The sequence below is a fragment of the Typopeltis vanoorti genome, chromosome 7 (genome assembly GCF_054136105.1).
Source record: "Typopeltis vanoorti isolate ZY-2024b chromosome 7, IOZ_Tvanoo_1.0, whole genome shotgun sequence".
Lineage (NCBI taxonomy): Eukaryota > Metazoa > Arthropoda > Arachnida > Uropygi > Thelyphonidae > Typopeltis > Typopeltis vanoorti.
In genome coordinates this window covers 133,761,875-133,778,681 of record NC_143555.1, presented here as the reverse complement: position 1 = coordinate 133,778,681, position 16,807 = coordinate 133,761,875, and the positions used below count along the sequence as shown (strand labels likewise).

Here is a 16,807-nt window from a genome sequence, read left to right as displayed (position 1 = left end):
AAGTGTGAGCAAACTGGGGTAAGGTAGTACTGGTAGTTATATACTGCTAGTTTGGTTTTTTGGCTAATTTCTCTCTTATTCCATATAAATTTATTCAGCTGGCTACCCACCATACCAGCTTTGCTTATTCTGTTGTCTATTTCCAGATTTAACTCGCCATCTACAATAAGAACTGTGCCTAAATAGCTGAAATGTTCTACTTGTTCTATAGACTCTCCATTAGAATGCAACTGAAGTTTTCATGCTTATTTTCATAGTTTTGAGTTTTTTTATTGCTGATTTTCATGCCAATTTGTTACAGCTGTTATTCAATTTAGTTAGAGAATCCTGGAGATGTGCACTAGATGCATTTAGGAGTACAACATCATTTGCATAAAGTAAAGCACTAAGTTTGATATCTCCAATTCTAATATCGGGCCTAATGCCACTTTCTTTCATAATGTGATCCTATAGATGATGAATAATAGTAAAGATAATGGGCATCCTTGTCTTATCTCTGATTTTACATCAAACTATCTTCCTGTACTTCCTTCAATTCTAATTGCTGACTGACAACTTAAATATAGATTGTATTGTTTTGTATAATGTTCCATTCACCCCATATAATTGTAGTGTTTTGAAAAGCTTTCTCAGGGCATCTTGTCGCATGCCTTTTCCAGATTTACAAAACTTAAGTACAGATCCTTGTCATATTCCTAAAATTTCTCAACTATTTATCTTGAAGTGAAAATGTGATCTTGACAACCTCTATTTGGACTGAACCAAAATTTTGGCTTGTTCTCCAAGTTTCTTCACCTCTTTTCAAGTATGCTTGCATAAATCTTACCTAGAACATTTAGCAGAAAAATTCCTCTGCAATTCTCACATGTAGCTTTAGTCCCTTTTTTTTTATTTTTATTTTTTTTTATAGATAAGTATAAGAGCTCTACTCCAATCATTGTGAATTCAATCTCCTGACTAGGTCCTATGAATTATGCAGTACAGCCACTGCAAAACTTTCATAATGTTTAAGCATTTCTGGTCAAAATCATCTATTCCAGCTGCCTTTCCACATTAACTTTTTGATGGCTTTTTCTACCTTAAGTATTGATATATATTCTTTGCATTCCTCTTGAAACTTTTCTAGTATGGTTCTGTCACTACTTGGTTCATTCAAGTCTTTCAAAGTAATTACTCCAGACATCTAGGATATCCTTATCTTCAGTTTTCATGTCATCTTTATCATCTTTTGACAAACTCTTTCCTTTTTACATTACTCTTTCCTCCATTATTCTTCTTCAATAGCCTCCAGAACATTTTGCCACCTTCATGATATTTATCTCTCATACTCTTACAACAGTCTTCCTGTGACTTGTTTAGCTACTCATACACATAGCTTAGCTTTCTTACATTTTTCTCTGTATTCTTTTAGGGTATCTGCAGACTTATTTGTTAGGAACTTTTGGTATGCTTTCTTCTTTTCCAGGACTACTTCTTTAACTTCTTATGTCCACTATGGTGTTCTTATTTTTCTATCCTTGTAGGCAACTTTACTATATACCTCCTCATCTCAATCAATGTCTTCTTCAGAGTTTACCACTGAGATTCCAAGGTTCGGTTCTTGTTTTCAACCAGTTTCTTTTTTCTTCAATGATATTGTATAGTCGAGTCTAGAGTTTACCTGTAAAAGCTGTCAACTTTAATTATTTTAAACTTTCTTACATAGTGCTCTTTTCAATGTGATATCCGTTTTTATCCTGCATAGTACTAAGTAATGGTCACTTACAATTTCAGATCCTCTGTACACGCTTGATACATCATACTGGATCTTCTGAACCAATATGATGATATCATTATCAACAATGACATAGTCAATGAGGCTTTTCGTATTTCTTGTGTCTTCTCTCCATGTGAACTTGTGCACAACTTTATGTTGAAACACAGTATTAGTAATGACTAGTCTGCATCCTGAGCAGAAGTCCAGCAAATACCAATTATTAGTTGAGTTTTTCTCCAAATTTTCCCAAAATGTTCCTATATACCTTGTGGAATTCATTTCCTAATCTGCTATTCAGATCTCACAAGGACCGCTTTTTCCATTTTCTTTATGTCAGTCGTCTGTTCTAATGACTCAAAAAAATCCTCCATTTCTTCCTCAGAAGAATCCTCTGTGGGACCATGAGCACAAATAAATTTCATGGTCCATTTCTCCATTTTGAAGTTTGCCCATATCACTCTTCTTGAAACTACCTTACAATCAAGAAGTTTATCTGCATGTTTGGTGTTGAATGCTATCACTAATCCTTCCTTTCCTTTCCTTGATCGTTATTACCTGCAAATCCTAAACTTGTTATTTAGTAAGATGTCTCCTGTGATTTGAATCTACAACTCACTGGTTGAGATTGGAAGCACTATCCACTTAGCCAACTAGAGCAGCATTTTTATACATACAAAGTTTTTAAATATGAATCCCACTCATGAAAGGCTGTAAAATCTATAGTACAGGCTATGAGCTAGAAAAACAACGAGTCCTGGTTCGAGAGATCAAATATGGCTTTTCTTTTTCAACAACTTCAGGCCTCCAATAAGCAGAATGAGTGAAAATCATCTACCACCAATATATCTACATTATCATGATTATTCAGGATCTCCATGGAGTCACAGGAAGCTTATCTTGCACAACACTATGTCTATCGTACCATTCCTTAAATCTGTTCAAAATCTGCATGTTCCCCATCCTATTAGGCAATGCATTCCATGATCGAATTACATCAATGCAAAAAATGCCACTTCTTGCTTTCTTACAACTTCCAGGGATGCCCTCCCCTTGTCCTCCTCCCTGTTCTACTATATGAAAAATCCCTCAGTGTCAATCCTATAAACACCTGTCAACAGTTTGTCTCAATCATGTCACCCTTTCACTTTTCTATCCAAACTGAAGTTTGCATGTCCTCAAGTCTATCCTCACTGTATAAGTCCTGATGTCATTTTTGTTATCCACCCTTGAACCCTTTCCAAGTGATTATTGTGCTCAAATTCCAGTGAGCAGATTTGAGTACAATAATCCAGATTCCTGATCAGGGCTTTATACAATGGAATCACCACTTCTCTGATGGTCAAAGTCCTCAATTGCAGCAATTCTCTGGGTTACCTTCACCACCTCACAATATGTCTTCTAAACTTCAAATTTCTATTGATTATCACCTCAAGATCCCATGCCTCTTCAACTCCTCTATTTAGTTCCACAAATAGAGTATGCAATCTCCCTTTGGTCCCAAATTTCAAGACCTTACACATTTTGTTGCATTAAACTGACATCATTTGCCAATCTGTCTAGAGTATTCAAATTCTCCTGAAGGACTACCACATCTGCAAACAACTGAATATCTCCCTGTAATTCACTGACATTATCATGAAATTTAAAACAGCAAAGGTCCCAGCACTGAGCCCTGCAGAACTCACTTGTGAACTTTCTTTTTTATGATACCGTTCCCCATATACAATTCTGATATCTATCAAGACAGCCAATTTCCAATTCAATTGGCTAACCTGATATTTAACCCAATGTGTGTGGCAACTTAAATATCAACAACTTATGTGGCATTTTGTCAAATGCCTTTGCAATAAAACTTGTGTGCCTTTTCATCATGAACCTCTCCTGTTTCTTTATTATAAAAAGAAACAGATTACTGAAACAAGAAGAATTAACAAATCCATGTTAATCTTTACAGATAATGTTACTCTCGTCTCTCCAATTTTGTATACAAACTCTTTGGAGTCCAATAATTTTTGGACTAGCTGAGGCCATCAATTCATTCCTTTTTTTCTGATGCTCCTGGCATTTGTATTAAGAAACACCAACACACTGTCAGCATTTCTGTACCTATTATTATTGCCTTCAGTCTCCATTTGACTCTGTAAAATACCACACATCTGCCCATCTCACAAGCATAAAAAAAACTACCTGCATAAAAGAAAACTTTAGTTTTCCTGCCATAACACTTTCACTTGGCCTATGGAACAATCTCCCCAGATGCCTAGATCTTTCAAGTTTATCGGCAATCCATCTCTTCCCTTCAAATGTAGTCCAAGCATCCAAATATTCTGGAGATGTTCCTTTCAAAACATTCTTACTATCAAGTCATTCATTACTGCAGCTCTCCTCTTCAATTCTACATTATCACTACTACAAGCAAGTATTCCTCTAAAATTCTATTTGTCGTCGTCCGGTAGCATCCTCTAGTAAGAGGGTTGCAGCAGATGAGCAGCTCTTCTCCATTTCTCTCTGTCTGTCGCTTCCATCATTCTTAAACCAGTCCATTCCACGATGTCATTAAACCACTCTCTAGTTGGTCTTCCACGTCTTCTCTTCCCCTCAACTTTACCTTGTAATATAGTTCTTGTCAGGTGTCCCGAAGAACCTCTCAGAAGATGTCCTGCAAATCTAGTCTTTCTTTGCATAATATTCTTTAACAGTGTTCTTTCCATCCCAACTCGTCTTAAAACTTCTTGATTTGATATTCTTTCTGTATAGCTAATCTTTTTCATCTTTCTATAACACCACATTTCCAATGCATTAATTCTTTCCATATCTCTCTTTCTTAGTGTCCATGACTCACTTCCATAACTTGCAATACTCCAAACTGTTGCTTTAACTATTCCAATTCTAACGCCTATTTTAGTGTTCTTGTTTATTAAAATTCTCTTCATTTCCATAAATGCCGATTTAGCTTTGCCTATTCTATTTCTAATGTCCAACTCTGAAGTTCCTTTCTCTGAGATCCAGCTACCTAAATATTGAAATCTTTCCACTTCTTCTAAAATCTTTCCTCCACATCTTATTTTTACATTATCTCCTATTTTTCTACCCATTATCATTATCTTGGTCTTTTCTGTGTTAATTCTTAGTCCATACTCTTTACAAGAGTTTTCAATTCTTTGAATAATTTGTTGTAACCCATTTTCACTTTCTGCCATCACTACTACATCATCCACATATCTTAAGTTATTAATGATTCTTCTGTTTATTTTTATTCCTTCTTCTACATCCTCAAGTGCCTCTCTAAACATTTCTTCACTATAAAAGTTAAACAATAATGGTGATAACTTGCATCCTTGTCTGACTCCTCTCTCCACCGGGAATTCTCCTGTTTCCTCTCCATTTACAGACACACTGACGCTATTTGTGACCAATATAATCTCCTTAAAATTTCCAAATCAAAAGAGTCAATATCAGTATTTTCTAAAATGTCAAAAAGCCTTTCATGTTTCACTGTATCAAATGCCTTTTCAAAATCTAGAAATCCCCCAAACAACTTTCCCCCATGGTTTAGCGTTTTCTCCCCAATAATTCTTAGACAAGTTATAGCCTCTCTAGTTCCTCTGTTGGTTCTGAATCCAAACTGTTCCCCGTTCATTTCTTTTTCTATTTTATTCCTAATTCTCTCTAAAATTATTTGCACCAGAATTTTTGCTGTGTGAGTTATAAGATTTATCGTTCTAAAATTGTTACAGTCTAAAACTCCCGTCTTTTTTGGAATGGGGATAAAAATTGATCTTCTAAACTCCTCTGGTTTCAAAATTCTATTATGAGTCCTAAAACAAAACATAGATCATTCCTCAACCACTCTCTCCTTGTTTTCTAATACCTTGCTTCATACCTTTTTCTCTATCCTTTGCTTGTATACTCTCATTTCCTGGCTTTCCCATTCTCTTATTTCCACAACAATGACTCGTTCATCTCAAATTGGCTAGCCTTTTGAATCTCCTAATCCCTTGCCTTTACATGAATAAACTCTTTTTTCTCATATCTTCCATTTCCTCTCTCAGTACCTCCCCCAAGCATCCTATCTTCACTTGAGATTCACTGACAATTAACATAGTCCTACAGATTATCCTTATCTCCAGTCATACTACCTAATGTCAAGACCATTGCCATTTCATGCCCACCTTCCTCTCCCTTGATCATACTACTCTTATCTCTTCGCTGACACTCACTAGTTTTCATCGTACTATTCACAATCACTGAAGCTAGAGACAGTAACATCTAAATACGCAGCTCTTCCCGATGTTCACACACACACACACACACACACACATGGTGAATGAATGGAATGGACTGCCAGAAGTAGTTGTATACGCCATGACAATGAATGAGTTTAAAGGTATGGTAGGCATGGTGTATATAAAGGTTGGTTGTGTATATTGTAGGGTCTCCTGCAATGAGTCTTCTAACTCCATGGAGATACCCACATAATTATAAAATCATCCCTTAGCATCTGAAATTCCATTCCCTTCCTCTATGTGACCATTCCTCCTAATCTATGTCACTCACAGCTGAAATCCTCCACAACTACTTGCCCTGCACCCTCCCCAGCCTACAGCAACAACAATTTACATATTTTACCTTGTTGGTCTTTATTTCACATCCTCTGCATCCATCTTTCTGATGAACTTACTCTATTTGGTTTCAATTCTTCTGCTATCATTAGCAAAATCCATTCTCCCAATCCTGTTCCCTCTGTCCTCTCTAAAAATACTATATCCACTGAATTTTGTCTCTATATTATGAACTTCTTTTTCTGGCTTCAGTCTAATGCACTAATTTAGCAACCATTAGGGATGTATTCAAATCATGGAATTCTTCACTCTATGGCATGTTTGGAATACCCTTGAAGTATACATCTGCACTGCATCTAAGAGGGAGACAAACTGGAAACCAATCAAGACAGCCACTTCAATCTCCCAGTGAACAAGACAATAAGGTAGCAAGGATGACCAGAGAAAACTTAGCTGTATGCATATATAATATGTTTATTACTAAAACACAATATATTAACCTTACTAGTTATGTTAATCTTACATATTCATTATAAATAAAACTTTATTTAACAAATACCTATGTGCACCATATGGTACATGGCCAATCACTTCCACCATCTTTCCAGGCTGCAATACATTTTGAATAACATTCCAATAGGGAACATACTAAAAAAAGGAAAAAATTAACACATAAAATATCAGTTAAATTTATTGGAATACTGTTTAAATAAATAGCATACCTGAATACTCTGCGTGTGTGTGTGTGTGTGTGTGTGTGTGTGTGTGTGTGTGGAGGAAGAATGCCACATTCCTTCTTCATTCAATATGGTATCCTTATCCTCTATATTAAGATAAACTGCAAATAAAAAATGTTCAGACAATATTGGAGGCTTAGAGGAACACTGATATTAAAGTAGCAGCCATAGCCCCCTCATTTCTTTATTTTCCAATTCAGTTATGTGCATGTTAATAAAATGATATATAACATTGTATTCAAAATTGCATTCTAAAATTTGTGGAGGCCACATTCCTTCACATTTGAAGAAGGAACATAGTATCCCCTACACTAAAATCAATTGCTATCAAAAGGAAATGTAGCATCCCATACACTAATATCAACTGCAATCAAAAGTATTCAAACAATATTAAAGGCTTAGAGGAAACTGATATTAAAGTAATATTTACAGCTCCTCATTTCTTTATTTTACAATTCAATCATGTATTTGAATGAAGTGGAAAATATAACACGCATTGAAAGTGAGAATCTAGACAATAGTGATATGCGAGGTATGAATAGTGATATTTGTGAGGTAGTACCAGATAGCTGTCAGAGTGGCGTTGAAAGTGAGATTGAAAGTAAACATACAGAACGAATGAATGAATTATCGGAGAATAAAAATGATGAGACTGATGCAATGAGTGAGATCGCTCGGTTACGTGGAGCGATACACAGGGCAAATTGGCAGCTGGAGCTGGAGAAATTGAAAGTAACAAATATCTCAACAGGACCGGAAAGGTAAATGGGATGGTGGAGTATTACTTATGATAAATGAACAGTTCTGTCCTTAGAATAGAGAATAAGAGGGGAAGATAGTACTGATGGTTTTGAAAGTATATAATGTGAGGATAGGATATTTAGTGGGATGTTTGTTTTAGAAGGTTGTAAGGTAGAAAGGTTACAAACTAGGTTGGCAAGTGCAAAATGAGTGACAACTAGATGAGCCTTTAACTACAGCAGTGTAAACTGGGCAAAGGAACAGCATACAGTAACAAGAACTGAATTTTTGGAATTCTTGAGGAACATTATTATCATCATTATGAACTTAAGAGGTATGGATTTGGTCATGGTATCAGATGATCTGATTGTGACTATGATGCCATACTTGTTTCACATTGTGAGGATGTCTGAAGTCCTGACTAGGAGAATGAATAAGCATGCAGACATATGAAGGAAGAAGGAATTCATGTGGCATTATAGGGCAAGCAACAACAGGCTTAGCCTGGGAGAGTAATGAATAGAAAAATTTGAAGGAAGAGCAGTTAGTGGTTCATGGAAGCTAATTAAGAAATATTTGTTAGCATCAATAGCAAATTGCATACCTTGAGTGAAAAAGATAGTGATATGAAATAAAATGGATGACTAGGGATATCAAAAAAAAAATCATAGATTAATAAACAATAAAAGACTCGCTCACACACACACACACACATTATATATATCTTCTTCTTCAGTTTTTCCCACTTAAGTGGGGTCACTGTTTTTGATGAGTCTCCTCCACATCCTTCTATCTTGAGCTGTAACCACATTCAAGTTCTTCATCCTCAAGTCCTCCTCCACCAGCTCCCTCCATCTCTTCTTTGGTCGCCCATGCTTCCTCCTTCCCCGCACATCCATCTGCATGACCTTTCTTCCCACCTATTTGTCCTCCCTCCTCTTCACATGACCAAACCATTTCAACCTTGCCTCCTGTATCTTTGCTCTTAAGTTTGTAACTTTCACCATTCCCCTCACATAGTCATTTCTCAGACGATCCTTTCTGGTCACGCTGCACATCCACCTAAGCATTCTCATCTCCGCTACCTCCATCCTGCTGATGTTATTTTTCGTCAGGCATCACAGTTTGGTCTCACTACTGTCCTATAAATTTTGCCTTTTAAATTGATCAGCAGCCTCTTATCACATAGCACTCCAGCCATCTCTCTCTCTCTCCAGTTCCTTCATCCCACTTCCTTCTCAGCCTCTCCATCCTCTTCCACTGTTGAACCTAACTATCTAAAGTCCCTAACCTTCCTGATGACATTTCCTTCTAGCTTCAGATCTGTCTCCTGGCTGCCGTCCACTTTGCAACACATATACGCTGTCTTATTTCTGCTCAGTCTCATACCTCTCTCTTCCAATTTAGCTGCCACTTCTTCTCTTGAATCTGCACACAGCAAGATGTTATCTGCATACAACACTGTCCAAGGTGCATCTTCTCTCACCTCTTCCTCCATCACCACCTCCATCACAATATTAAGCAGGAATGGACTTAATGCAAACCCTTTATGCAAACCAACTGTCACTTGAAAACTTTCTGTCTGTTCCAGGCAGGCCCGAACTCTTGTCTTCACATTTCTGTACATCTCCTGCACTAACCTGACATATTTCTCTAGTACCTTCTCCCTCAGACAACTCCAGACTTCTTGTCTTGACACTCTATCGTACACTTTCTCCAGATTAATAAACACCAGATGTAGCTCCTGTTGTTTCTCTCAAAACTTTTCCATCATCTGCCATAACCCAAAGATAGTATCTGTCGTTGATCGACCAGAGAATAAAGTTGATGTGAGACATCAACTTCATTCTCTGTAATTTTTATAGTCTTGTGCATCCCCTTTACCCTTGTAGATGGGGACAAGAGTACTTTCCCTCCACTCCTCGGGTATATTTTCTTGTTGGAAAACTTTCACGAACAGGTCCCACAGCAGGTCAATTCCCTCTTCCCTCCCTGGTGCCTTCCATGCCCCCTGATTTTCCATTCTTCATCCTCTTCATGGCCTCCTTCACTTCCACTCTACTGATGTTCTGCACCATCTTCTCATAAGGCTGCCCATCTTCTCTGCGAGTCCTTGCATTTTCCTCATTCAAAAGTCCTTCAAAGTATATACTCCATCTTTTTTTTTATATCCACATCCCTCCATAATACTCTTCGTCCAGAGTCTTTCATCTGTCTCACAAGCAAGATGTCCTTGGATGCCTTATTTCTACATTTTACTATATTGTCCTTCCTTATCAATCTCTGTCCTTCCTTATTTCTAATTGATCATAAAGATCTTGATATGCCATGGCCTTTGCCTGTGCCACAACCCTCTTGGCTTCTCGCTTTCTCTCTCTCTGTCCTCTTCCACTCTTGACTCATCCCACATCTGCTTTGCCTTCCTCTTAGTGGTCACTGCATCTTGTACATTATTATTTCACCACTCACCCTCCTTCTGCTCTCTAATCTTTCCAGATGTCTCACCAAGCATCTCGATTGCACAGCTCAGAATTGCTTTTGAAAATTATTTCTCCACCAATCTTGTACACTTTCTAGTTCATCCGAAAACCTCTCTAACACCTTCTCTCTAAAACGGTTCCTCACATGCTCTTCTTTTAAGTGAAACCACTTAATTGTCTTCATCCCGTAACTTCCAAAGGTTCTTATCTTTGATCTTATTTTAAAGTCTGCACGCAGCAGCTGGTGTTGCTGTGCCACTTGATCTGTTGGGATTACCTTATAATTTGTCACTTCCTTAAGATGTTTTCTTCTCGTCAAAACGTAGTCAATTTGTGAACTGTTGTTACCACTTCTAAATGTTATGAAATGTTCTTCCCTCTTGTAGAAAAACAAGTTCACAACTGCCAGATCAAAGTATACAATCCGCTCTCCTTCCTGGTTCATCATTCCTCCATGGCTGCCATGCACCCTTTCACAGTCCCTATTCTGTCTTCCCATGTGTCCGTTCAAGTCTCTTCCAACAATCACGATCTCGTTTTCATCCAGTTCCTTTATTTCTTCATCTAGCACGTTTCAGAACTCATCTTTCTCCTCTGCTATACAGCCAACTTGCAGGGTGTATAGACATAAGAGACCACTTGCTCTTCTCCAAGCCCCAGTTTCATTCGCATGATCCTGTTGTTCCTCCTACCCACTTCCAGTACTTCACCCTTCATTCTGCCATACACCACAATTCTGACACCATTTCTTCCATCTCTATTTGCTCCAGGGTAGAACGATTTATACCCATCTCCCAGTTCCTTTGCCTTTCCCCCCTTCCACCTTGTCTCTTGCACATATAAAATGTCCAACTTCCTCTTCCTCCTCATGTCTGCCACCTTCCAGTCATGCTTCCAACATTCAATGTTCCCACTTGCAACATTCTCTCCACCTGCTGGGTTCACTTCTTTAACTGCATCCACCCTTGATGCAGTAGCCCTCATCCACTTCTTGCAGCTGTAAGGCAATGTCACTGTGCATTGCTTAAGGGGTATGCTCTAGCCCTTGTATCACTTTCTTTTCGACTAATTAGATCATAGCTAGAGCTGGCAGTGAAGTTTTACAACTGGATGCCCTTCCTGACGTCAACCCTCGCCATTTATCTGGGCTTGAGATTGGCACCTATTGAGGCTATCTTGCCCTCTTTGGTGGCTGCATAAGAAGAAATGACATAGCAAAACAGGAAAGATTCACCCCCTAGTCCTCAAATGATCTAATGGCATTGGGAGGGGAGGGAAAGGAGCAAAAAGAGAAGAAAGAAGCAAAAAAAGAAGGGGAGGAACCAGTCTACAGATAATATAACAGATGTATATTACATGAAGTAAGGCATGATCCAACGTCAGGTACCTCGGGTTTGCCATGCCCATACTCACTAAAGTGAGCCATTGAACACACACACACACACACACACACACACACACACACACACACACACACACACACACACACACACACACACACACACACACACACACACACACACACAAAGGGGGCTCTTCCACCACCCCCTTCTTAACCACCTCCCATGCACTATCAACATCCGGCCCTTGCAGTTTTACATGCCATGGCACTGAGCCAAGCACACACCTAAGCTTGTCATACTTACCAGCCTGGTAATTCCACATGTACCCAGTCTTAATTGTAAATTCCACTCCTTTAGCCACCTCCCTAGTCATGACCTTATGGTCACTCTCACCAATTGGTGGCAACATGGTCATGTTCGTTACAGTCACATTCTCAGTTGCAATTACTAGGTCAAGCACTCTCTGCCCCCTGGTATTTTCCACTACATGCTGCCACAGATAGTTGTCCCTTAATAACCGCATAAAATCAAATTCCTTCCTCCCATGTGCCCTCTCCTCTTTCCAGTCAATGTTACCATAATTGAAATCACCCAAAATTACCACCCTCCTTCCACTCATTTCTTCTATTTGCCTATGCATACTATCCCCACCATCTATTCCATTACCTGGTCTATAGCAGCACCCAATTGTATATTTTGTTCTGCTAGATTCTATCTCACACCAAACAGCCTCAAATGTGCTCTTTTCTCTATCATGCAGTTCAACTTCTATACTCCTCAGCTGCAACTCATCAGCTATCATCAATAACACTCCCCCCCCCTTTTTATTCACCCTGTCCCTCCTGAACATGCTATACCCGTCACATTCAATCCCACTAGCTTTATCATCTTCTGTCAGCCATGTTTCACTAATACCAACAACCTGTGGCCTAGAAGTGCCAACCAAGGCCAAAAACTCTTCCTTCTTGTTCCTAATACTCCCGGCATTAGCGTACATGAATTGTAGAAGCCCATTTGTCCCATTCCTACTTTGATGCCTTATACTAACTATCCCATTCTGATTTGTTGTCCTTCGTACTCGCTCAGGCATATTATACTCATTCATACACTCAACTGCCTCGCTAAAGTCTGCATATCTACTCCCCCTCTTAATAAATCTAGTTTCCCTGAGTCTGTACATCCACATCCATATCATTCATCAACACTTTTTCAAGCCTCCGTACGCCAACTCCATTCAAATGTAACCCATCCATATTATATAAGTCCTTTCGCCTATCGAACTCATTCCACACATCCACAAATTCCACACCACTCTCCATGCATAACCCACACATAAAGTCATTGACAATTATGGCCCTCCTTCTAAACACTTCACTGTCATACCACAGTAAAATACTCACCATCCTAACTCTCTCACTCTTCTCTTTTGTTACCTCAAGTAATTCCCTCACATCCGCTATCATTTCCATTTTATCTTCTTTCAAATCATTTGTTCCTGCCACGATTATCATCTCTTTCACCCTCTGTTTTTGCACCCGAATAATTCGCAGATGTCCTTTATGTTCACACCTGGCTGGTACGACTTCGTCAAACTCTCAACTATCACACCTCTTAATAGCGAATCCCCATACAGCACTCGCTCCTTCATTTTATCGACATTTATGAACATGCTATTATTTGTCGTCACAGACCTTCGCCGGTTATTAGTTGGTACGTTCAGCACACATTTTTCCATACACTCCAGTTGCCTCTTTGTTCTGTGTATCGTTCCGTTCAAAAGCACAATTTCACTACTCACATTTATCTCACCATTTTCATTATCAATCAAATCATCCATTTGTTCTGTATTTCTACCTTCATTTACACTTTCAACGACGCTCTCACACCTATCTGGCACTACCACGCAATTCTCTATCACAACGCCATTTTATACATTCTGACTATCATTAACGATATCACTCTCACCACCCGAAACACGCTTGAGATCCTCATTCTCCTTACATTTTCTGCACATATTAACTCCACTATCACCCTCTAACTAGACTCCCACTGCTCTTCGCAAAGCATACATCTCACAGACAGAACATCGCATAAATTCGTTTACGCAATGTGCTGTCTATGAGATGTATGCTTCATATTCATATCCATGCTTGAAGTAGAAAAAGCCATCAAAGGCCTGGAATGTGTAAAGGCAGCAGGAGTAGATGATATTCGGCCAAAAATGCTGAAGTATGGTGGTATAAAAGTCTTACAGTGGCTACACCACATAGTTCAGAAAACGTGGACAGAGGGATGAATTCCCGATGATTGGAATACAGCTCTCATACAACCCACATATAAAAAGGGAAATAAAACTGAATGTGAGAATTACAGAGGCATTTTATTACTGAGTGTTCCTGGTAAGATCTATGCAGGTATACTTGAGAAACAGTTGAGAAGTATTGTGGAAGAAAAGCTTGGTGAAAAACAAGCTGGCCAAATAGAGGCTGTCAGGATCAGATCTTCACTTTATGACAAATAGTTGAGAAAGCATGGGAATATAACAGAGATCTATATTTAAGTTTTGTCAATTTGGAAAAGGCATATGATAAGGTGCCAAGAGCGAAGTTATTCAATACGCTACAGTTATATGGTGTCAATGGGGCATTATATCAAGCAATACTTAGTCTTTATTTGAGTTGTAAGTCAGCAGTTAGATTTGAAGGAAGTACAGGAAGATGGTTTAATGTTAAATCTGGTGTCAGACAAGGATGTACGTTATCCCCTCTGTTATTCATTATCTATATGGATCACATTATGAAGGAAAGTTGTATTAAACATGATATCAAAATTGGAGATGTTAATGTCAGCTCTTTGCTTTATGCAGATGATGTTACACTTCTAAATAAATGCACTCTGCAAAATTCTCTGACTAAATTGAATAACTGTTGTAATAGATACGGTATGAAGGTCAGCATTAAAAATACAAAGACAATGAAAATAGGCAGAATCACTGAAAATGTCAACTGTGTTGTGAATGGAGAACCTGATGAACAAGTAAAACATTTCAGCTACTTGGGCATGACTTTTAGTGAAGATGGTAAATTAAATATAGAAATAGACCACAGAATAAGCAAAGCTGGTATGGTGGGAAGTCAATTGAATAAATTCATATGGAATAAGAGAGAGATTAGTCGGAACACTAAATTAGCCATATACAAGACAGTGTTCAAACCAGTCTTAACTTATGGATCTGAGACCTGGGTCAGAAGTAAAACACTTGACCAAAGACTAGAGACCGCAGATATGAGAATCCTGAGAAAGATTATAGGAGTGGACAGATGGCATCAATGACAATATCATATTAAAAACGAAGATATTAGGAAAGAACTTGACATTGTCAGCATCCTGGAATGCATTAGCAGACCTAATCTCAGGTAGTATGGTCACTTAAATAGAATGGGCAAGGAAAGATTAGCAAAACAAGTGTTCTCTGCAAGGTTGGCAGGAAAACGACCCAAAGGAAGACCAAGATATAGGTGGATTGATTCTGTACAAAAGTGCCTTAGACAATAGAAATAGATGATCTGATAATGTTGGAGTCTTGGCATGTAACAGACTGGTTTGGAAGAAAATTGTAGATAGGAAGTTAGTAATGATGTAAATTTTTCATGTAGTACTATCATATCCTGTACACCCCTTGAGGGTATATGGCAGGAATTTGATGATGATCAGTGGCACACCTAGGATTTAATCTTGGAAGGGGCCAAGGACTCAAGATTTAATCTTGGGGGAGGGGGGGGGGGAGTTGAGTAGACTATTTGAGAATACATACTACATATTGAATACGACCTATGACTGATTATCTGCAGTGATCACCAATACATGATACGCGTCCTCTGGCACAGCTCGGGCAGACAGAGCACTACTTCGTTCGCCTTGCGTTCACAGCGGCCGTGATTCCGAGAGCAATAGGTTATTCCCACTTTATGTGACCGCTAATTCATAAGTGGTATAGAAATAGAAAACACGACACAACGTAAATATAAAAATGAATTTTAATTAGGAAAATATTTTTGGAAAATTTTCGGGTATATTTCTTTTTCCTTTTTCTTTTTGGAGGGGTCCAGGGCCCCTTGGCCCTCCCCCTGGGTGCGCCACTGATGATGATGATAACATGCCAAAAAGATCGCTGCACCAAGAAAATTTATCACTTGACATTTTGGGGAATTACGCAATACTGTAATGAAGAAATACGCCGCATTTTAATAACAAATTACCCAATTCACATAAAAATATGTTTTCAGGAAATACAATTAGAAAAATTACTTGAAAATTTTTCGCAATTTTAAATTTCGTTTACATCGTTAATAATTATATACATACATTAGACTGATAAATCTGATGTAACACTTTGCAACTTTCTCGCTTTAAGCATATGAAATACAAACAGCACGTCAATACTTTTGCCGGAACCGCAGGCCAATATTTACTCAAAGAAATCGGTAATAAAGTTTTAAATAGATGTGTTGTATAGTTGCTAATAGTTACACTGAAAGACAAGACTATTAAAAAAACTCAAGAAATCGAAACAGGAAAAAAAAAACCTCTTCACAACTGTATTAAAAAACAACAACAACAATAATATTTTTTTTATTTTTCATAAAAAAATGAACTCACAGGTTTGTAAACAACAGCTGATGGATCTGGGTAACGCATGTTAGCTGACATACGGTATCAAATCTTCAAGGCACATATACTCGCTATCATTAGATGAAGTTGATTGCGTACTGATAAAATGAAGTTACATTCACGTGCTAAAGTCGATTCCCATGAAAGTCACATGCAAGTTGAACGCCACCTACAAATAAAAATAACGAATTAAAACTTGCAACACCGGTTAGGTCGCAAGTAAAGTCAACACAATTTCTAAAGGCAGTTGTGAGATGAAACGGAATCGCAGTTTATATATACCGTACATTTGACTAGAAGAAAACATCTTAAGGTTGTGACAAATTGTAAAGTAATTCCAACAGATCAAGTAGTACAACTACACCGATTGCTGTGCGCAGACTTTAAAATAAGATCGAAGATAAGAACTTCTGGTTGCCATGGGATGAAGACAATTAAGTGGTTTCGCTTAAAAGATGAGAGTGTGAGGAATCGTTTTAGGGAGAGAGTGTTAGAGAGGATTTCGGATGGACTGGAA

At 38.2% G+C, this 16,807-nt stretch overlaps 1 protein-coding gene across 1 annotated transcript in view; it reads right to left on the bottom strand.

Annotated features, from left to right (window-relative positions):
• The window catches only part of LOC150105083 (32 kDa beta-galactoside-binding lectin-like), a 48,916-nt gene extending 32,470 nt beyond the window's left edge, over positions 1 to 16,446 (bottom strand). The window contains exons 1-2 of the mRNA XM_090396140.1: positions 16,279 to 16,446; positions 6,878 to 6,966 (exon numbers count right to left, since the gene is read on the bottom strand). Of these exons, the coding sequence (XP_090252266.1) occupies positions 6,878 to 6,966; positions 16,279 to 16,329 (140 nt within the window). The 5' untranslated portion in view covers positions 16,330 to 16,446. The remainder of the gene's footprint in view (positions 1 to 6,877; positions 6,967 to 16,278) is intronic.
• Positions 16,447 to 16,807: the final 361 nt, after the last annotated feature.